The sequence below is a fragment of the Centropristis striata genome, chromosome 8 (genome assembly GCF_030273125.1).
Source record: "Centropristis striata isolate RG_2023a ecotype Rhode Island chromosome 8, C.striata_1.0, whole genome shotgun sequence".
Taxonomy (NCBI): Eukaryota; Metazoa; Chordata; class Actinopteri; order Perciformes; family Serranidae; genus Centropristis; species Centropristis striata.
In genome coordinates this window covers 28,628,514-28,652,497 of record NC_081524.1, presented here as the reverse complement: position 1 = coordinate 28,652,497, position 23,984 = coordinate 28,628,514, and the positions used below count along the sequence as shown (strand labels likewise).

Sequence of the window (23,984 nt, the reverse complement as noted above, 5' to 3'; positions counted from 1 at the left end):
TGTGAAACCTCTGCAGGTAAAACTGCCCTGCACAGCCATACTGCACAATGCATCCCTGCTCTGCCTTGTTCTTTGTTGTCCACTCAGAATTGCTTACATTGCTGAGTCATGGAGACTGTATCCCAGCTGCATGACTGACCTCAGATCTGATTAGTGTGTTCCCCCAAAGGGTAGGGCATCCAAACCCAGTGTAGCCTGCAATCTGGGTCTTTGTACAACACTTAACACACTCTCAGCCCAGTTTTATCCAACCCTAGGTAGTTCCTAATCCATCCCAGAAAAAAGGGACGGAAAGAAATAATAACTCAAAAGCAATGGCCTGACAATTACTTTGTCAGCTGCTTCTGGATTTCACTTTGCGGACAGTTCAGTTTTTTGAGCGACCGGCATCTCAGACATTTCAGCTCCAAAGGTTAAGAGCTGTCCTCTTCAGCTAAAGCAAGAGACACAGCAGTATCACTGTCACTGAACTGTAGTGGTGATTAGTCTTTTATGAGCCGTTTCTGCTGGATTTCAGCCAGGATTTGCTTGCCTTTTATCATATGACTATGCTCGGTTACACTAAGAGGGTTTTCCCTGAATCGTTGTATCAATGTTGTTGTAATTCCTCTGGTAGCCTGTAGTGGGCTTTAGTGTGCATTTTTGGGATTTTATTTTTTTTATTTTTTATTAAATAAACATGAACGTTACTCATTTAAACTTATACCAATATTCAGTATCAGAGGCATGGGCAAATATGCTACAGGAGCTTATACAAATACCAGATCCAAATACAATACACATGAGATTTTACAAATTTTAATGACTAGTGGTCATGATTCTGCTAGGATTTGGGGATTGGCGTGAATATTATTTTCCCAAATCGCATGATTGCATGAATTACTCAAGGGGTGTCAATTGCTTGTGGAGGAAAATCTTTTTTTAGAATGCATCTTAAAGAGCAAAGCAGACACAGCAAGATCTCATTTCACCCCAAGACAGTCCACAGCTACAATGTCTCGGTCCCCAGCCTTGGCCCCTGTCCCCAAAGCCCTGCTCTACCCCATCATCAGAAGATGCTCAAGCTAACAGGCAAAATAAAACTCTTTGGATATTTGTGCTGATGAGTGCTTGATTTGCTCTCCTCTCGGAGCCACAGATTCTGGGGATGATGCCACATGGCTCCGTTGTTCTTGCTTAATCAAGTTCACTTTGTATATTTCAAATATTTGAAATATGAATTCTCAAAAGCGCTTGTCCAAACCAAATATTAGCCCATAGATGCACAATTCATCTCTCTGTTTCTTAGATTTCTTAGGATTCTATCTTGTTAAAATGCTATCCACCACCTGTGTTATACAGTGAAAGATACAGTCACTTCCCTTTATAACCTCAAAATGACTTTCCGTTGCTACCTGGAGACAAAATAGTCTGTTTATGGAGCCTGAGGTAGTGCACGTCACCGAAAACATTTATTGATTGCTACAGCTTCTGAGTTTCTATATTTTCTGCTTCTTCCCCTCAATGTTGATATGTGTTGATGTGACCATGAGCCTGATCATGTCATGTGTGACTACCTGACACACGCTCCTGTGTTATTAATGTTCCAGCTTGTCTGTCTTGGTTCCCTTTACTCAACTACTTGTCTGTGCTGTGTGTCTCTGTCTGTCTGTTGGTGCAAGAATATCCTCCTGGAAACAATCTGTCATGCATAGAACTTGGAGAAGCTGTCATTCTGTGGTGTTTTTTATTGGTCTGTTTGCACACACACACACACACACACACACACATAGGAAAAACTGCACACACACATGCTGAGAACCACTGAGGCAGTCCCATGACTGTTGCACTAAAACACACAGTGCCATTATCCTGTCCTAATTATACACGGCTCAGAGTCAGCCCTGTCTATCTGGTTCTCAAGGGTTCTCTCCCCTGAGTCCGATTTTTTCACTTATACCACGTTTCTCACATACGTAGGCACTTTCTGACATGGTTGTCATCCTTATTTGGAAGGTAGAAACTCCCACTGGGCATGTTATATGCTTAACTAGTTTAGACACGTGGAGCACATCTTTGTTGTATGGATTTTAACTGGTGGAGACAAGCAAATGCACCTGTGTGAAACTGCAGGGTGCAACAGCTGAGCACAGGATGTCACCACAACAGCAGCCTGTATGACACGCTAATCCTAAAAAAAACATGGAATACTTCCTCCTCTTCTGCTTGTTTCAAGCCTTGATATAGTTCAGGATCAGGTGCTTTTTCAAATGGAATTAACTGTAGGGCTGATAGACTGTACATGAAGATGGATGATGTGTCTCCACTTCCTCCCACTGTTCAAAACTGAAAATATCTCCTATACAACCACTGCAGTCTTGGACATTTGGAACCAGTCAGCCCAGTAGTGATTAGCTGGTTGAGCTGTGGTATGGAATTCCCGCATCACCAACCCGACAAATTGTAAATCAATTACAGCTGTCAATCATGCCGTTACATTCAGATTTATAGAATCAAATAACTAATTAAAGCCATACTTGAAAAATGACACATATGAACAGACATCAGCATGGTCAGAAATACCTTAAATAACAGAAACCATCTTTGGGAAAAATCTATTTGACTTTATAGTTTGGCTCATGTCCAATCTGCTAACATGGAGGGTGCAGGTTTTATGACCTATACAATCAAGATTGTTTGGCTCCACTTTAGATGCAGTCTATTGTAGAGCTAGCATAATGGTAAGGGTTAGCACAACAATGAAAATATGTAGCTGCTTAGCTTGCATACTTGTACTAGCCAGATAGGGGTTTGATTTGTACTAAAAAAGTATATTTTCCTTCTTGCTGTACAAGACAAAAGGCTTGACGGGATGAATTTGAACAACAACAAAGACCAGGAACAAGCTGCTAGCATTAGCCTTCACTCTGATATACATGGTCACTCATAAAGTTGGAATAAAATATGTTTTACCACTTTCCATGAAATGATTGTGACAAGGTGATTTATTATTGACATAAAGTGAATTATTCTCAAAACTTTATTATTCAATTTCTTCCAAACATATCACAATGAAAATGAAACCACAAAACAAAATCATTCCAACTTTATGGGCCACCCTGTAGTAGCATCCAAGATTGACTTCCCTACAGTGGATATGCTAGACATTAACAAAGTCTTTTGCTTTTAACCCCACAAAAGAATAGTATGAAATCTTGGTTGGACTAGGAAGTAACGCTCAGCCACTACTGTAGTCATTAAGCCAGTTAGCTGCACATGCTAAGAGACCAACACACGTTTAAATCCATCCACTTTTCCTTTTGAGTTTATAGCTTTGGAGAGGTCGAAACCTAAATCTTCTGTGGCTTGTTACAGATGCTAAGCTAGTAGGCCTGGCATGATAATCACATTATCGACTTATTCAGGTCACCAAAAACAAAAGTCAAGGACATGTCCATATATTGTATGTTTATTTTTTTACATATGCAATGTCTATATATTCTTAAGAATTAAATGCGTATTGCTCTTTACAAGGCTCTCCTTGCATTTTCATGGTAATATATCTTCATTATATCAGTGCCATTAAATGGTCTTAAAATGAATATAATATAGTTTATCACAATTATCTCTTTGACAATATATCTTCTAATAAAACAGTTATTGCGTCAGGCTTACTAAGCTATGATTAAACAATCATTATTCAGGGGAGGAGTTTAGTGAACAATCAATTTGAAGATCATTTTGGGGTGTGGGATATTATGAATGGCTTTTTGCACAATTATCTGGTGCTTTAAAGACTAAATGATGAATCAATATTGAAAATGATCAATCACAGCTAAAACCCTTATCTTAGTATGCATCCTAGACGTAGCTACATGAGTCATTCTCAAGATAACATAAGACTGCTGCTGACATTCATGTAAGTTCATATTTCTGCCAGCAACATTGCCTCCTGTGGAAGTTCTTGGTCAACAGCTGACAGCTTTCATTTGCACAACATCCCAAAATCAAACATTAACGTAATAATTGCACAGCTCTATTCTCCAACTTTTTTCTCTGTCTCCCATTAACTGTGTCACATCTTCAAGTCTTCCCTGTGCAGCTTTTATGGAAATACCCTGAACAGGAACACAAGTTTGATGCTGTGTCCTCTCTCTTGTTTTGTGGTCCAGGTGGAATCGCGGGACACGTTGAACAGCATTGCGCTCAAGTTTGACACCACACCCAACGAACTGGTTCAGCTGAACAAGCTGTTCTCCAGAGCAGTGGTGCCTGGCCAGGTGTGAACCGCCGTGCACGCCTTCACTGATATATTCAGCTGCATCACTTCATCACCGTCCCTTGGCAGCCTCATATCTACACCTTCTCACGAACCGCTCCATCTCGCAGGAGCTGCTTTTCACAGTTCATAATGCATTCTCAGTGGTTTCTTCATCCCACAATCACTAAACATTTCCTGCATATTATATGGGAATCTAGGTGGCAAAATTGGGCATAGAAGTCTTTTTGGGAACACCACATGCTGCATGTGTTTATCCTCCCACTCTCTCTGAGGAACTTGCTGACTCACTGTTCACATCCCTACTATCTGCATCCCCACTTAATTTCCTGCTAATTACAGAGTCATGTGTCCCATTAGGATGCAATTCATTGCAAAGGACCTATTTTGTAGGTATAATAATATGTGTGAGGCTTGAATTCGCCAAAAGATGCTTTAGTTCCGACAACATGACGCAAACTACCCATCTTTAGCCCACTAAACATTCACTAAACACAACACTGCCATCTTCTCTGGCTTTCATCGTTCTTTTCTTTTTTCATCAACAGATCCAAATTCCAATTTTGTTTTTTTTTTATGGGGGAAAGTGACAAACATCCAAAATGATATTTTGTCTCTGTATTTCTTGGCTTCAACATAAATTCCAGACACACACATACGCCAAACCCGTTGGCATCCCCCATCTCAGCTCTCGGCAAACAATGCTGAGTTGAGCTTCGTCCAAACAACGGGGTGTGGAGAGCACTTACTGGAGCATCAGCTCCGCTCTCCTTCCACGGCTCAAGCAGAAGTTATACCATAACATAAGCAACACATTTATGTAACCCCAAAACTGTGCCTAGAGTGACTTTATAGGTCTTAATTTCTGGTAAAAGCCAAAAATGTACAATCTAAACAATACATTTTTTATCATAATTAAAGGCTTTCATACCTGCTAACATTTTCCGTAGCCCTATCTTTAGAGATGAGTTCAACATTTTGGAAATACTTGCTTTCTTGCTGAGAATTATATGTGAAGATCAACACCACTCTGATGAATGTATGCTGAATATGAAGCTATTAGCATAAAGACTGGAAACAGCTGGTAGAGCTCAGAGTTGATTAGATGCATTGCAATTCTCTCTTGAAAGATTGTTTTGATGCAGAAGAGTCAATAAGCCAAAACTGTGGGAGAGGCAGTGCCTCTGTCATATTAAGCCTGGACCCCCTCTGGCCCCACAATTACATTACAACAAACATTACTGCTTTAAGAGCCCGTAGCAAGCCCAGTTTTAAAGCTAGACCATGTAGAGATATCAGAAAATTTTAATGCATCAAGATGAAATGATAATCATTTGAAATTGCCTTATAACCCTCTGAATTACAATAAAATCTGGCTGGAGATTCACAGCCATACTCTGTGAACACAGCTTGTGGTTTTAACACTTTGGTTTCTGTACAGATTAAACGGACCACAAATTACGTGTTATATAGTCATGGGAGAAAAATATTAGACCACCCTTGTTTTCTTCAATTTCTTGTTCATTTAATGCCTGGTACAACTAAAGGTACATTTGTTTGGACAAATATAATGACAAAAATAGCTCATAAGAGTTTAATTTCAAAGCTGATATCTAGCCATTTTCCATGGTTTTCTTGATAATGACTTTGGTTATTATTATCTATTATTATCAATGGCTAGATATCAGCTCTTAAACTAAACTCTTATGAGCTATTTTTGTTGTTGTCATTATATTTACCCAAACAAATGTACCTTTAGTTGTACCAGGCATTAAAATGAACAAGAAATTGAAGAAAACAATGGTCTAATATTTTTTTTCCATGACTGTATGTATGCTGCTATAAGACTATTGTTGATCTTCTCATCTGAATCTCAGCAAGAGAATGAACAGGTATATTTCCCAAAAGGTCAAATTATCCCTTTAACAGCAAGCCTTCCCCCTTATGTGTCACTACATTACACAACCGATGAAACAAAAACTCACCATTACTGTAGAGAGCAATAGACATATGTTAGTATGCGTTATTGCAACACACTAATCCACACATTCCATCAATATAGAAATACAGCAGACACTTAATCAGATAAATAATCAATTAGTCAGTCGATAGAAAATTAACCTGAAACAATTTTAATAGCTGATTCACTTACATAATTTACTGGGTCAAGCTGATCAATAAAAAGATCAATGTAATATTGTGCTGATTTTTTTTAGCCTTCTTTGTTATTAAACTTAATATTTTTGTGTTTTGGAAATGGTTATGCACTTAATTCACTGTTTTATGACATTTTATGGACAAAATGATTAATCAAATTATTAAGAAAATAATAAAAAATAATAATAAGGAGTTTAACTGGTAGTTGCTGTCCTAATAAATCATCATTGATTAATGTTTTTAAGCATGGAAAAGAAATACATTGACTACAGTCACTCTGTGTTCTAACCACTCCCATTACTGCACATTCTGACACGTTGACTTTCCATCATAAATGTCACTTTCCCTTTCTCTGTTTACCCTTGTCAAGAGCACAAGACTGTTCATGTAATTTTCTGTCATTTGCCTTGTGGAACTTGTGGGTGGGTTATGTGTGTATGCATATGTGTGTGTGAGAAGAAAAGTGCTTTTTTTTTTTTTTGTCTATGTGTGTGCGTGTGCGTGTGTGTGTGTGTGTGGTGTACACTGCGTGTTTGCACAAAGGCAGTGCCTGTGTAAATACAGCCATGGATATTGTTTGCAGGTTCTGTACGTTCCTGATCCCGAGTACGTCTCCAGTGTCGGAAGCTCCCCTTCCCTCAGTCCCATCAGCCCCCTGTCTCCCACCTCCTCAGAAGCTGATTTAGAGAAGGTGACGGTATGTTGATCACACACTTTAACTAAACTATATTATCCATACACTTCAGCCACCAGTAGGACCAATAAGCAGTGTGTCTTAGTTTTAGGCCCTACAAGCAGATATTAGATCATGGAAGAGAATCCTTTAGACCCATAGACACCAGATTCCCAAACATAGTGGCTCATGTATAGTACTTATAGTACCTATAGCATGCACACACACATAACCAAACAGCAGGAATACATACTGAGCCTCTCTGTCGACATCATACATACTGCATCACACACACAACTACGGCTGTCACTTGTTAGAGCTCTGTTCATTGTCAGCCTTAAGGTGAACATACAAGAGGATGTGTCATCCTGTCAAGGACAGAAAAGACACGAGGTGCCAATAATTTCCAAGGATAGGTCAGATAATAAACCTGCCTTGTCTTTTACAAGGACAGGGAGTGATGTGTATGTGTGCTGTGTTTCACATATAGTCAAGATCAAGGACATATGTGCTGCTTCACAGTTTTTCTGTACATTTCACACATGAACATTAAGTCATTGAACAGCTTTATGCTCTCCATTGTGCTTTCACAACAGTAAAAACTGGTTGTAAGCATGCACTGGAGATTTAGTGTTGTTTAGTTGACATGAGAAGGAGGAGATTAAATCACACAACTGCAAAAATGAAACTATAATGCATAAAGTCTAACATTTATTTCCTTTGTGGTCATTGATGCAAAGGCAGTAGGAGCGCAGGTTACAAAGGTCTCATCGTACTTCCAACAAATCAACATAATAAAAGTATTTCATTTTTAATCAATAAAATAGCCCTAGAATGAACTGCAAAAAAAATATATGATAAGAGACTTCCATAAGCTATAGTTTACTGCCTTATAACATTGTGGTTTTTATTATAAGAATTAATCCTCTTGGTTTGAAATGCCAAGACACACCTAACCGACATCAAAGAACTTGCAGCGACGAAAGCTCACTGCATTGCTTTAGGTCGCTTGTGTCTGACTCAAAAAGTTACACTTACACCGCAAAGACATCAGCCAATGGCCAGCTAGCACGTACGTTCTGCATAAATCTACATACTGGCAGTTGGTGGCAATCTATCTTAGTCATTCAAGAAGGGAAACCAGAAGCTCTAGGACTGCAGATATACAAACTGTTTTCATGATACGTACATGTAACAAAGCATCGTCCGGCTCCATTTTTACACTGATCAGTTGGTCGTACATTACTTCATTCCAGATGGCCATGTGGTTGTGAAAATATTCATGCATTGGAATGATCAGATGAGATGTAGAGCCTTCTGTCTGTACCATCTTTACTTCAGTTGTTAGCTTACTTTCCTCACTTCCCTTCCCCCTTGTTGCACAGATTTGCCTAAGCTCAACAGCCATTAAAAGTGACCACTGACTCAACATGCTCAAACGGTTGAAAAAAACACCAACAACAGTCCAGCTAGTGCCAGACGCACAGCAAAAACTAATGCAACAGACACTCACCAACAGCTGACTGTCGGACAGTTCAGAGCCTGGACTTGTTGATGGAGATCTGTAGTTTGTCTTTGTTTTTCCCAGACTGAGTATTCAAACAAGATGATTAGCCAACAGACTTTTTTTTTTCTTCTATAATATTTTTATTAGGAGGTAAGGCACATTAGAACAGGAACCAATGTTATAATTACATGGAGTATCACATCACATCCGCATCACAATTGGAAATGTAAACATATCAATACAATAGAAATACTGTGCATCATGATGAATGAAGTGTAAGGCATACAGTCTGCCTCCTAGGATGTTTTCTTATTTTATATTTATGGCTCAATAGGAACATGATCGGGTGACAAACAAACAATGTGTAAATCAACAGACTTATTTTTTATGTTTATTAACTTTTTTAGTCAAAAAAACTTTTCTATTGTTCACTTTCCCCAGGCTCATTGCCATACTCTCTCCACTCGGTGGAGTAAAAACCAGACCATCTTGAACAATACTGTTCAAACTAAGCTTCGAAAGATAAAGAGTAAACTGGCTTCACATAGCATTTACAGTTTTGCAAAAATGAGTTATTGTAAACATGGATTTATGACACTAACAACTGAAAAAAACTCTAATAATGTCTTATGACACCAAGAAAAAAAAACAATATGAAAAATATGTACACTTCCTCTCTACATACTACATTTAGATCATTTACAACATTTTTTAAATAAAGTAACTTTTTTAACTAATTTAATTTACTTCTGTTCCTAATAGTGCTGTCATAATTAACACAATATGTTTTATGTATTATATATTTAATATATTGATAATTGAAAGATTTAACAGGCTGTTGTGAGCTGGGTTATAAAGAGTTATAAAGATACAATGAGTATATTGGTATTATAAGTTTTGGCGATGGCCATGGACATTTTCAGAGAGATCCCTCTCACCTTAAAATATCAGAAGATACCCAAGAGTCTCCTCTTAACAGACCAAACTACAAGCTACAGTCTTAAAAGGAAAAATAATTTAATTGATTGACAGCTCTAATTCCTCAATATGAAATGTATTATTTTTCTGTCTTAAGAAGGCAGCACAAAACATTCAGTTAAAAGTGCACTCATATATTTATATGTCCAAAATCACCATGACCTTGTTGTGCTGTATCCATTAATATGTCTGCTTCATATTCACGAGAGTAACCTCTATAGAAATAAAAAAAGAGCTTGTGGCCCTTCAATTATGAAGCTGACATGTAAAATTGCTGGAGGTTTTACAGAACAAAGTGCATGTGTGATATGGGCTATTAGAAAAACGATCTCAGCTAAATGCTTGCTTCGTAATTAGCACTCAACTGCTGACAGCAATTTTGATTTGAGTCATTGTAGTTTCTTTTCACAAATATGTGAATACAGGGTATTTCCACATGTGGCCAGATGTATTTCTGACCACCTCTCAGTGCTTGGTTTATGTGATCACTTATTCGGTGTGCATGTAAACATTGTATGGAGATAAGCCAGGGTACTTATCGAGTGTAACCTTGTTGTTCTGTGTTCGGTTTATTCCAGCTCTGATGCATGGACAATGTGCTTTACTTTACATCACCTTTTTCGTAGCCTCACTAGTGTCACATAAGACATGGAGCCAAGCTGGAGATAAGAGGCATGTTGTCTTTGTCTAAAGTGACTTGAGGTCTGATCCAGTCAGCTGTACGCATCCTGTCCTGCCGTGTAAACCATCTCCCTCAGGTACTGTGCCTGCAGCATCTGAATCAGCCAATCACTAAGCACCGCAGGAGGCCCAGTGGTCCCTTAAGAAATAAGACTGTTTGCTGGTCTCCATGGAAACGGACGGGGTGTTTTGCGGCTTTTGAAAGAAAATGGAAACAGCTTTTTCGATCGCCATCACTGTCACTGCTGCTCCACTTGAGTACAGACACCCTCCCACCACAACGGCTCCCCTTTCGTCTGCTCTCATCTCTGTCCGTTAATTTCTCCCCAGTTGCCAAAATAAAGGGCCCCGTTCGTTTACTGCTTATCTATTTAGGTCATGCCTGCGAGAACAGGAGCGTACTCTGCGGCTCTCGACGGGTGAGGACTAGGGAGAGAGGGGCTGTGACTGCAGTGAAATTAAGCCTTTAAAAGTGATGCCGTGTCTGATATTTAGAGCAACTAATGAACAGAGCAGCTCGCTTTCCCAGACAAGCAGCCAGGCAGCAATTATTCCAGGCAGAGGAAGTGTGCTTGGAAGGCAGAAGGGAGGGAACATTACCTCACCCGATGTGCCAACTCTGTATGTGTTTGTGGAGGCGTTTTGTGTGCGTGTGTGTGTGTGTGTGTCTGTCTCTCTGTCTCTCTGTCTGTCTCTCTGTCTGTGTGTGAAAGTGTGTGTCTGTATCTGTCAACTCTGCATGTTTGTGTGTGCCTGCCTGCACACTCCGATCTCTTTCTCTCCCTGTGTGGGAAACTTGGTAGTCTTGTAGAAGTGAGCAGCATCCAGGTGCTACGAAGGACCTTATAACTCACTTGGCTTCTTTAATTTTTTTCATCCAGAATCCCCGGCATCTTTTAATTACAAACCAATCTTTGTGGTCGGCACATACATCTCAATGAGGATATTATCTAAATAAATGGTTCTTGGAGGTGTGTAGTTACAGCAGTGCAAGCAGCAAATAGCTAGTATAACCCTGATGAAAATGAGTCTGGAGAGGAACTACTTTCACATGCTTCTCTTTTACGTTTGGTTATAAAAAGAGTCAGATCTAGCACCAGAAAACCTATTAGATGTTTAAATAGCCACTGCAGTCATGCAGAATGTTTTGTGTGGCTATTCATTTCAGTCAAAACCGAAATTATATGTTATTGTTTATTGAAGCTCTGCTATTGTTTACACAGTTGCTTCAGTTTTCCATAAAATAAAGCCAGTACTCAAGAATGCAGGACATGATGAACCCTGAACAATAAAGTTAACATGGTGAAGAGAAGCCCTTTTCAAAATAAAAGTGCGCAAATTATATGAAGAGTTATCATTCAGGTTGGTATGGACATGTGTAGAAGAGCAATAGACCCTGTTTACATTTAGTTTCAAAATGTGTTTTAGTGATTTGAACAAAGATGAACAGCAGAGATGCTCTGCTTTTCACACCTGTATTTGTCATGCATGGCCAGCTGAACACTTTGAACAATTTCATTACTGCCTACGTAACTTCCATTTGCAGTTTAAAGGGCACATGATCATAACTTTGACACTCTTGCCACGGTGTTATTATGAATGCTACTCCTTTTCCTGTCAATGACATGAATAGAATTCCTGGGTTAGGATTGGCTAAGTATCTATTCTCTCATGAGTTACCATTACCTGATTTGTTCAGGTCTTTTGCCCTGATCAATGGGCTATCCTAACCTGAGGAACTTGAGGTCATTGCCTAACCTTAACCAATCAGGCTGCTACGCGGGTGAGTAGTTAGTGGTAGTGTCCATATAACTAGAAGATAGCTTTAAGCAGAATCCACCAGCCACCATCGCCTTCCATAGCTCAAACAATTGAGGGTAATACAATACTTTGTCCAACTTGTCGTAAAAGGTGTGAGTTATAGAGCCTTGGCACACCGTCACCAAAGCAACCACCACATCCTGCATTGATGACATATTTTCTGTTTACTTCTTTGTTGGTGACACATCAGGAAACATTAGAAACCACAAAAAATATGAGGTTAAACGAGTCCCAGACCGCCTCAGCAAGTTGTTAAGGCCGGATTTCAGTGTGTTTTGGTGGTTGTTTACACTTTGCACTTTCCACTTGTGATCACAAAAGATGCATTTTAAAACATTTAACAAGCATTTAAAAAGGGTAAACACAGTGGAAAAAGTCAGCAAACTTGTATTTGGATCTCACCTCCCCACTCTATATGCACATAAACAGTGCTAAAGACACATGAAGGGCACTAATAGTAATAATTCTGATAGCATCCAAAACACAAGATTCAATCTGAGTGGATTCTCTGACATGAGAAATACAGCAGCAGCAGGCAGTAATGTACATCCTGCACCTAATCTGACATGAATATAGAGAAAGGGATGTATACATTGCTATAGCCTATGAAGTAATTATTAGTAGTTATGCAAACAGGGATAGAGAGCATCACATTCACTCACTGAGCGCTTGACTGTTAGCATGAAGAGCACAGTAAGACCCTGCAGGTCCAAGCGGGAGGTCAGTTGAGTAAGCAGTCCGTCATGTAGCCCAGGACACATTTGTGTACACAATGCTGAAAGACTATGGGCAGACCACCTCCAAATGTAGCCTAAGCAACCACAACTTAAGGCGTCCTCAATGCATTTTGAGTGCATTGACACCAGCACTTCGAGCAGTCCACTTGTGATGAGATCGACCAAGATGCATGCTAATGCAAGGTCTGAACAGGGCCCTTAGCTAAAATTTGCCACCATATTCTACTGGTCGCATCAGTAACAAGTACCACTGAAGCAGCTAAACCCCTGGGGGCATTCAGTTTAATGTGTATTTTATACCTTTTGTATTCAACTCTTTGTTTGTTTAAGGAAGAATTAGTTAGTTTTTCCTTCAACATTGCATAGTCTCGCTTTAAAGTGCCTGCAGCAGAATTGCATTTAGATTAGATTAGATTAGACTTTATTAATCCCACAGCGGGGAAATTCCTTTGTTACAGCTGCAAAAATTCACATAATTTTTAGGATAAGATAAAAAAACAATCTAAGAAGAGACCTTTATATATACTATATACAACTTAGTGCAAATTAAGTGGAGAATGTTCAGAGTGCAGATTATATGCAAAAATGTTCAGATTGTGCTGGTGTTGTACAGTTTTATGGCAGCTGGAATTTATCACATTGTGCAGACACCTCCAATATGATGCTGTGGAGTTTTGCTGTTGGAATACTTTATCCTGTTTAACACCTTAACTTGGAACAGTTCTGACCAGCATTTACCAAGCATCTGTGTATGTATTACTGTATGGCACCAAATGTCTTCATGTGTTGTTTCACATATTTATCTTTAAGTCAACCGTGGAGACTTGGGTGCTCAGGATTGACTTCACAATTGGACAGGTGCTGTTTGGCATCATTTTTTACTTGAAGAAAAAAGATGAGTTTTATGCAAGTTAAATTTTTGCTGTAGTTGTTGAAAACTACTGAAAATGATGAACATACAAGTCTCCTTCTGAATCAATACTATTCATTTAACATTGTAAGAAAGTAAAAGAAAAGGGGGGAGATTTGACACAGGTTTCAAATCAAAATCCATAGAATATCTAATGCAAAATATGAATCCATCATATGCTCATACAACACTGCCCACGCTTCAGTCAACAAGGTAAAAGTTTTTCACCATCCAGCCATGTTTTTCAGTGTTTCTGTGACGGAGCTAAAGGCCAGATAAGGCAGCTCTGAAGTGTCCTTGTGCTCTCGGTCTGCCTGCTGGCCTGCTGGTACTGGCAGCAAAAAGTAACACATCTTGCAGGCATGGCTCATTGGCTGACTGTCTGGATGACAATGTGTGTGCACGTGTGTATATGCGTGTGTGCGTGCATGGGTAGCTGGCTGACTTTCCGGCTGGCGGTCTTGCTGTCGTTGGATTATTTGGCAGCCACTGGCTTGTTGGCATACTTGCGCTCTGGTCATCTGTGTGGGCAAGCGCGTCCTCTTTGTCCTATCCAGACCTTCCTCGTGCTCATCCTGACACACACACACACATGCTTACTCACCGTGGTGGCACAGCTACTACTGTGACCTTCTCTGTCTCTTCCTCTTTTGGCACCTCTTTTGCCTCCCTCCTTCCTTCCTTCCTTCCTCTCTTCCGCTGGGTGTGATCTAAAATTAGTAAAGGAGGAAGTCGGACCAGTTTAGATTACCTATATATGTGGTGCCACATGGGTATGTGTGTTACGATCCTACTCAACTGAACAGGTTGCATGGCTGGGTTATTATTAACATTTTATTTTCAATTACAATTTTGGCATCTGACAATTATGAAAACAAGATAATCGAGGCAAAAACAATTATTGTGCTGCTTTCTGTTTTGCAATAAGGCCGTTTTTTTGTCTTGTGTTATTAATCCGGGGCAGCCCTTCCTTTGCAGTATTGATTTTCACTTAGTTACTGACTGAAATATGTTGAATATAGTAGACTATCACAGGGCAGACACATAGAGACCGACACTCTTTTGTGCTCTCATTCACTCCTATGGGCAATTAAGAGTCACCAATTAAACCTTGTAAACGATGTTTTTGGACTGTGTTTTTAATTAAAGGTACGTATTATTTATTCATCTAATTTTTACATATATTTCTTATTTGTTTTTCGGCTGATTATATTTAAAGTTTGAGAAAACCAAAACCCAATACCTTTTTCTTTAAATACTGTTCAATAAACTTTCAATTAATTATTTTTCCAAAGTCTTCATATTAAATTATTGTAATCTCATTGCTGACCAAAATAATCACAGCCTATGTTTTTGTTACAATGTTGTGGTTAAAGCATACAAATTATGTTTTATGTTTTATGTTTTTGAGCCTGCTAGATTCAGATATATGGACTCATCAGAGTGCCTGCCTGGCAGCAGGATGTTATTTTAGGTGATATTAACAACAGGGCAGACTGTACCTGAGGACCTCTAACTACTGACATTTGATGAATCCAAACAATTGTGTACTCCCTCTTGCAGAACACAGCCATGCCCACAAGGTGGAGCTATGGATTGATTTTTGATTGCACCATGTGTCACTGACAAGGTCAAAGCTGGGTGGCACCTGCTGGCTTCCTCTCTGAAATCCTTTAGTGTTACATACAGACAAATTCAACTAATATGCAAAACATTTTAAAGGAATTTTGCTCATTTTAATTTTAAAATAAATTTGTTAAATAAATGTTAAGGTATTTTTTATATTTCTTTATGTCTTTTATTGATACAATATCTCTGATATTTACAATATATCCCTCTGTCCTTCACCACGCTATAGTCTGGACAGAAACCATATTTCACAGAAGCCACAGCCTTTATTTTTTATTTTTTTTTAGCTTTTTTTAACAGAGAAATATTGGTTGGAAACTAAAAGGATATTGATTTCTGCAGGCCCACCACAGCTGTCATCTAACAGTGTTACACCCATCTCCTGTCCCCACCATCAGTGTCAGCCTCCCTCACAGCTTCCTGTAGAGTAGATTCCCATGATGATGTGCTCTATCCACCTCAACAAAACCCTTCGAGACAAGCTCCTGGTGGCCCTGTCAGGCTTTAGTTTTCCCAGCACCCCTCCTCTCCTTTTCTCACCTCATCTTTTTTCTTCCTGTACTTCCATTTCAATACTCTTCCATCCAACCTTCCTCCTCCCTCTCTCTCCTCCACCCCCACCCAACAACCGTTACTCACAGTCTGAGGCCAGCATAGCAGCTCTTTCATCTTTGGATTTCAGTGCTGCAGCCAGTCTACTATGCTGCACTATGCTCTTTCTCTTCCTTTGATGTCACACGCACTGAAAAAATCCTGTTTCCAAGACTGACTGGAATCTTGTCACTTCAGGACATTGATAAGTCTTGGTTCACCTCAAATGATGTCAAATAAAGTCTGTTTGTTTTTATTATGATTTTAGTGAGGTTATATTAGTTCTTCACCATTCTCTCCTCAATGCTTGCTCTGTTACCTTACCTTACCTCACCTCACCTCACCTCACCTCACCTCACCTCACCTTACCTTACCTTACCTTACCTTGCCTTACCTTACCTTGCCTTGCCTTGCCTTGCCTTGCCTTGCCTTACCATAACTCACCTTACCTTACCTTGCCTTGCCTTGCCTTGCCTTACCATAACTCACCTTACCTTACCTTACCATATCTTTCCTTACCTTACCTTACCATATCTTTCCTTACCTTACCTTACCATATCTTTCCTTACCTTACCTTACCATATCTTTCCTTACCTTACCTTACCATATCTTTCCTTACCTTACCTTACCTTACCTTACCTTACCTTACCTTACCTCACCTCACCGTACAGTTCAGCAGTTTTAATAAAAAGTCTGTCTGAAGTTTAAGGTTAATATGTGGGCATAATATAGAGACGGGTGAGTTTAGCATCCTCCCTCACAGTACCACACTTCAGCAGCAGCTGAGAAAATATTGGAGGCCATAGAGGTCAGTGTGCGACAAACACTGGTCATATATTAGAGGATTTTAAGAGTGAAAAGAACGCAGCAGCCGGAAAAAGCAATATTCACTTGAAATATCGAGGTGGCTATGGCAGGGTGATGCTGTCTTACTTTCCATAGTGTAAGACTTTATTGATCTCTCAGCTCTATAGATGCAACTGTAGCAAATAGAGTCAAATTGTCTGATTAACACCTCTCAGGGAATTCAGTGCTCACTCTTTGAAGATTTGGGGAGAATTATCATTATTTATTTGAGTTTGGAGATACACTGTGCAGGATTTCTCTGTATCATTTTTTTTTTTTACTCTACTTTTTTTACTTTTTACTGACACAATGACACGAATGGGGGGGGGGGGGGCAATAATAATAATAATAACTAAAAAACAAACATAACAATCTAAAAAATATAATTTTAAAAAGATTAATTAATATTCATAATAATTCTAAATAATAGCAATTAATAACAATAACAGACGACTTAAATAGGTGTTGTTGAATTACTCTTGGGGGGGGAAACCACTGTAACTGGTAAAGGAGAGAAAACTTTTAAACATGGTCTGTAATATATGCTAGTTTGTTAGGGGAAAGAAATTATAAATATGATGATGATGATGATGATGATGATAATAATACTAGTAATGATTATAGTTATTTAAAAAAATAAATATTTATTTTAAGTGGAAAAAAGGAGAAAGAGAAAACAATTAGATGATGATAATAAGGAAGGAATTAAAAAATAAAATAAATAGTTAACTGAAAAGTATATAAAATTCTGAGGCACAGCTTTGAGCTGAATATTAACATCCTCATGCTAACATTCAAAAAGTGGTGATGGTTGGTGATGGCGATGGGGCACTGGAGAGAGAAAGCAGCACAGGCAGCCAACAGCAGCGTGTAGCAGGAAGGAGTAGCAGCACAGGTAGCCATGGAGGAGCCACGGGGAAGAGAGAGGAGTTGGCAGCTTTGTCTGTGTGTGATAAGATTGGAGCTTTGGATCAGGTGATGATTTGCTGATGTAGCGTGACTGTGCAGGTTCTGTCTAAGAAGAATACCAAGAGTGGAAATTAAATATTTATATAGCAGAGATCAGCGCACCATGTGTGTGAAATTAAATGAGTTTGTTGTGTTTTGTTTTTTCAACTAGAATATCACATACAAAGATGAATAAAAGGACAGATTGTCAGCTTTGAAAATATGCAACTATTGGCAGCCAATTAAGGAAACCAACTTAATCTCACTGTTGTTTACTCTTTTCACTATATTTTGGACAGTCATTATCCTATCCCTTTTTCTTTTTGCTTTGCAAGTCAACATTTGTCATTAGACCGTACAAAATCACTACCTACCACCCTGTGTTGTCTTATGAGCAGCAGCTCACAGCTGATAGACAGAAAGTGCCTCTTCAGTCCTCTTTTATGTGGACTGTGTGGGACATGTGATGCTTATTTTATTTCCAACACATAACACCCATTTCTCAGATGTGCCAGATTTAATAAGAGGGAATGGCAGACAGTGTTTGTTGTGCATCTCTCTGAGGGAGGACATGTTTTGACACCGTAGCTGCTCATTCCAACCCAGGTGTTTGCTGCACATGTGGAAAGCGTGTGTTTCTTGTCCCAGGTCTGCTCTACTCAACTTTTATTGTTTAGGTGGAAAAGACTGCTCCACTTTTCATATTTAACCTCGGAACAGTAACGCCAGCTTGAGTGAGTCACTGGGAAGTGAGTTGCCTGGAAGTGGAGGGATAAAGTACAGTTGTGTAGATGAGGTGTGTTCAGTTTAAGTGGATGAGGAGCTTGTTTAAACTGACAAATTTCTACCCACAATCCTTGTCTTTAACAGCTGGGCCTCACATCTGAAAAAAGGTATAATTAATCAGGGCTCCTGCTCTCTTCTTTCTAAAGGATGTTCTTGAAACTTTATCCTCAGCCCTCATCCCCCTCTTCTTTATCTCCATTTTACATTTTGAGGTCCTTTCTCCTCCTCGTCGAGAGAGGCTTGTTTCGGCTGCAACAGATTGGCCCGGCCCCCTCAGCCTTCCCTGGCTGCCAGTGTCTGGGCTGCATGTGTCAGTGTGGGTCAGTAGCTGCAGGCTGTTTGTCGACTGCACTGGGAGACGGAGAGGGGGAGGTGTGGGGGTGGGTGTCAGGAGGACAGCAGACAGTTGTTATGGGCTCAGGCTCTCTTCTCTAAGCTCTTCACTGCTCTTCACTGCACTTCTCCACTGGCTTTTGACGCCCTCCTCTCCTGGTCGAAATCCCCCCTCGATGATAACTCCCACACACTCCTCTCTGTCCTTCTTTTCCCTTTTGTTCTTTGTCCTCTCTCCAATCACTCTCTTTCATTGCCTTTAGCTCTCTTTATCTTCTTGTTTTTTTATTTCTCCACAGCAGCTTTGCACTTCTCCCCCTTTTGACTTGCTTCTGCTGCACGTTCGTCTCTGCTTTTGCCTATTTCTCCCATCCCTCACTTCTCATCTTTCCATCCGATCTGATTCCTTCAGCAGTCAGTCAGTGTCACAGAGGGTCCATCCTGCAGAGCACTGTTCAGTCAATCAGACCAACACTCAGCTCTGTCCTACAAAATGTCTCCCAGTCAGACAGTCGTCCCTGTGGATAGTTATTCAGACAGACTTCAGCCAGTCTCGCCCCGTGGCTCAGACATTGCATGGCATCAGGTCTCTGATAAAAAAAAAAACACCCACCACACCTCGTGTTTCCAGCCCAGCAGACACACCATCAGTCGCAGTTTGCACAGATACCATGGAGTAGATGAAAAAGCAGTAACAAAATTGCTTTTACCCTATGTGTCAACATTTATGAGAACAATGTGGCTGAGATATCACTTACGTTCCTTCTTGGCTGTGGAGCATGTAGTGAATTTCAGGCTATTATGAAGGCAAATATTTATGTTTTTTTATCATTCTCACATCAGCCGTAGATGAATCTTTATTCAAGGAGACACTATGTGTTTTGCAGCACTCCATGTTCAATATGACCACAGATGAATAGGATACTCGTCGCTTGATGCATGGTTTCTCTAGTTGATGTGTTCAGTTTACATTCAAATCTAAATTTGTATGGAGGAATAATACACACACTGACACACACTTCAAACATCCTAGATATGTGTATTAGCTGGCACTGTCAATACTGTAGGTATTTGGCTTGTTAGTATTCTGGGTGACTTACTGAATGGATCTACTGTGTGCATGCTCTGGGCCCCTGGACCTCTTGTTCTTGTTCGAAAGTCGATCAAACAACCACAAAGAGAGGTAAAACAACTGACCTCAAAGAGACTACAAAGAGACACAACATGGCCAAATCTGTGCAGGAGGCCCATTGTGTCGAAGTGGCTATAGTAGACTATTTAGAGTTTCAAAATAGTAACAATAATTAAAATTAACTAATTTATTTGAGAATAGTTTGTTCGTCTGGCAATAAAAGTTTGTAACATTTGCACATTAAAATATCTAAAAACGATGAAACCAATGTTATATATTGTTTTGAATTTTATACAAACACTATTCTAAATGTTTCCAACTATTTTCAGACCAAGAGAAATCTGTGATTTTGATCAAGGACTTCGTCCTTATTTGCCGTATTTCATTTGGGTCACATACCCTCAGCATTGTGGTTGTCTGCCAGAGGTTGTCATGACTTCAGTTTTTATGATACACTTTCAAGATCTTGGTCATTTTTAACAACCGGGCCCATTTGTTTGTGGCTCTTTGGGCTCCCAGTAAAACACTTGTCAACATCATAACTTATTAGAGGAACAAGCTGATCGTACATAAGCAGCAGCTCAGCTTCAGCCCCTCTGCCGACGTGCTAAACAGCATCAGAGAAACACTGATTTTTAAGGTGAAACTGCTTTTTTTGGTTTTCACTTTTTTAGTGTCACACATTTGTTTTGGAGAGGAAGAGACCTCTGCGGATAATTCAGCTCCTGGTTAAAACCAACTGAACAGTGAACACTCAAGAAATTGTAATCGTGAGAAACTCCAATGATGCCATCACTCCGTCTTCTGTTATTGTTTTGATTGAAAGACTTCATAGCAGCAGAAAATTACATATTGCATGTTTAGTTAATAAAACTATTAAAGATGTGAAGTTTGTTACTACAGAGACTTGAAATAAGAGTTTTAGCATATTTTTTATATAATTACAAATATGCTCCCCTTCTTTAAAACTACCTGTCTAGCCCTGATTCAACAGTTTCCGAACCAGCCTCTTACTGAAGGCATGTTGAGTCAAAACAACACTAACTAGACATCAAGCTGTGCTAAAAGCACAATAATTAAATCTCCTCATATGAATGTTTTTCTCCTAATTGCCCGTGTGAAGCTCAGGCACACAGGAGGCACATTCATTTGGCTTGTCATTGGGTTTCTTTTAACCTGATTGTCCTGCTGTGCAGAAAATATCTGTTTATATATAGATAATACATTTAGAGACTCAACCGCATTAGTTTGATGAAATGAGACACAAATTAGTTACACCATGTATTACCAAGTGAACCAAGCCATGCTTATTCGACAGTGCTTATTATTCAGTCTCTTTGGTTGAATGCTATTTAGATATTTATACATGATTCATTCGTATAGATATTTGTGCGTAGGCATGAGGATGAAGTGGAACACAGCTTTTACAGTTTTGCCTTTGTCAGTTGTGATTCATCACTTAATTGCACTTAACTCTTCATTATAAAATGTTCCCATTTCTGTTTATTGTGACGAAGGACGAACTAGTCCGGCCTCAAGAGTAGTTAATATGTGATATAAAAGTATGTACGAACAAATGTTGTCCATACCACTGTCCACAACCCCACCCATCCTGTCTCAAGGATTCTGATGGCCCCCCCAGACCAGAAGGTGTTCTCCCTCCAGTGTTCACTGCCCTGCGCCAGTCCAGAGTGGTGTCATCCACCTCCGAGGAGGAAGAGGCCCTCACTGAGAAGTTCCTCAAGATCAACTGCAAGTACATCACTGGTGACAAGGTAAGATACAGTATGAAAGATACTCAGCTCTGAACTGCTGTTGTGAGCAGCAAAATCCTGAAAATAGCAAACAGAAAGAAAGAAGAAGTTGTGGTATTTGTATCAGACTAAATATATAATCATACAACCCAGATGCCAGCTGCAGGTACTCGACACACTTCATGTTTCAAAAGGCTTGCCTGTTAATGTGGAATTAAAATTAAAAGAAAAGTATTGCACTTAAAATAAAATTCCATATTAAAGCTGGGGTTTTTGTTGGTTTGTTGTTCAGTGTTGTGAGCCATCAATGTGATCAAAGATCAAGTACTCCTGTTGATATTCAATCATTTACATCCTTTCATAATAATACATGAATATAACCGCAAAAATATTATGTACTCCACTTAAACAGAAACCAGTTGCTACACAATGCTGTCTGTGATTAAACACTTTTAGTGTTTAACTTGACAGCCAGATGACAGGTCTTATGTTGTCGAGATGTTCGTCTGTCCATCCGCCAATCCCATTCTCGCAAAGGCAGTATCTCAGGAAAACCTTGATGGGATTACTTCCACTTGGACTCAGAGCTGAACCGATTTTGGATATCGATCACAATATATGGTTTGGGCCATAACTCATAATTTCTGTGCTAATTCTGACAAACTTTAACACAAATGTCTTGTAAGATAAAATAATGACGTGATGACATGTTATACCCAAAAGGTACTTTCAAATTAATTTTTCCATCATCATTTTTCTTTTTTTGGCCATGTTGCAGGACTACTAACTGAGGCAGACATAAACAGACAGTTGAAAGGAAAGTTGTTCTACCTAAAAGCATGGAAAACTTTTACAACTGAATCTTGATAAACGGATGCATTCCAGTTAGTCGCTGTTGTTTTATGGTGGAAAGAGGATCAAATGCGAGTAAAGCAAACACTGTGGGCACATGTGTGTGGGCAGATAGGAATAACCCAGTAGACCAGCACATGAAGAGAAGCCTCTCTCCTGCTGACTGCAGTTTAATTTAGCTGGTTATAGTTAATGATGTTCAGATGGCCTACAACCAGGGAGTCTGCTGCTCCTTATATAGTTGTAAACTGAGTTATCTAATTTCGGGTCTTCGATACAGTTTAATGTTGTGTTCAGATCTTCTTTATCTGTGTTTTTTGACTGAGAACTGGTTCTTAATCTGATTGTGTTGTTGTTTGGCCTGGATTTTTTAAAAACCCAAAAATAAGAAAACGTACAGTATGTGTTATATGTGTGTGCACCAACACACTGCTCTGTCCAAGCAACTGTTCTGCTCTTGGACAAACACACACAGATCCATGGTATTGAACCACCGCTGATTCACTCGCAGGTACCAAATGAAAGCACTGAAGTGGTCACTGCTGGCAGTCAATAACTTGTACTTGATTTAGGACATTTGTGGTCTCAGATTGATTTGGCTTCCAGTTGTTTATGTGACAGAGGTGCTTTTGATTATCTTTTTGGTGGTAGATAAACATGGCAAGCTTAAAGCATTTCTGATTAATCCTGTTGTTCCTCACTCATCCCTCTCTTTTCATGTGTTCAGGGTGCAGTAAGCGGGGTGTTGCTGGTGACACCCAACAACATCATGTTTGACCCTCACCGGATGGACCCACTGGTTCAGGCCCATGGGTGCGAGGAGTACGGCATCATGTGTCCTCTGGAAGAAGTACAGTCTGCTGCTATCTGCAAGGAGATCACTGACCCCAAGATCAGAGAGGCTGTGCCTGAGTAAGGAAAAACACTGACACATACTTTGTTGTTGAGTATGTATGGGAAAGACTTCTATGATGACTACACATGTAGTTATTTAGAGTAAACACAGCAATACACACTGACTTCTGACTCTTAATTTACTCCTACATACATTCCTATTCTTATAGTTAGACTTTATATCTTTCCCCATGATTTAGTTCAGAATGCCTGTCTCCCACTCTCACCCTCACAGAAATGCAGCAACCTCACTATAATCAATGTCATTCTCTGCTGCACCCGCGGTCACATTGCATCAGCAACCAATTTTCAGTTTTCACTTTAATTCTTTTCCCCCACACACCAAAATAAAAAGGAAACAGCAATTACACCGGGCTTAATGAAGTATGCCTTCACCCTCCTACGTTCTCATTGCTCACCTCTTTATGCACTAGGAAGCAGCCACTTCAGAGGATTCACTTGTGTTTCCTCCCACAGATTTGTCTGAGTGTTTTCTT

General features: G+C 39.6%; 1 protein-coding gene across 4 annotated transcripts in view; it reads left to right on the top strand.

The window, feature by feature from the left end:
- The window catches only part of oxr1a (oxidation resistance 1a), a 181,466-nt gene that overhangs the window by 139,348 nt on the left and 18,134 nt on the right, over positions 1-23,984 (top strand). For all 4 annotated transcript variants that reach the window (XM_059338607.1, XM_059338609.1, XM_059338606.1 and 1 more), the window contains 4 exons: positions 4,152-4,259; positions 6,999-7,112; positions 21,610-21,762; positions 23,321-23,505. In XM_059338607.1, coding sequence (XP_059194590.1) covers positions 4,152-4,259; positions 6,999-7,112; positions 21,610-21,762; positions 23,321-23,505 — 560 coding nt within the window. The remainder of the gene's footprint in view (positions 1-4,151; positions 4,260-6,998; positions 7,113-21,609; positions 21,763-23,320; positions 23,506-23,984) is intronic.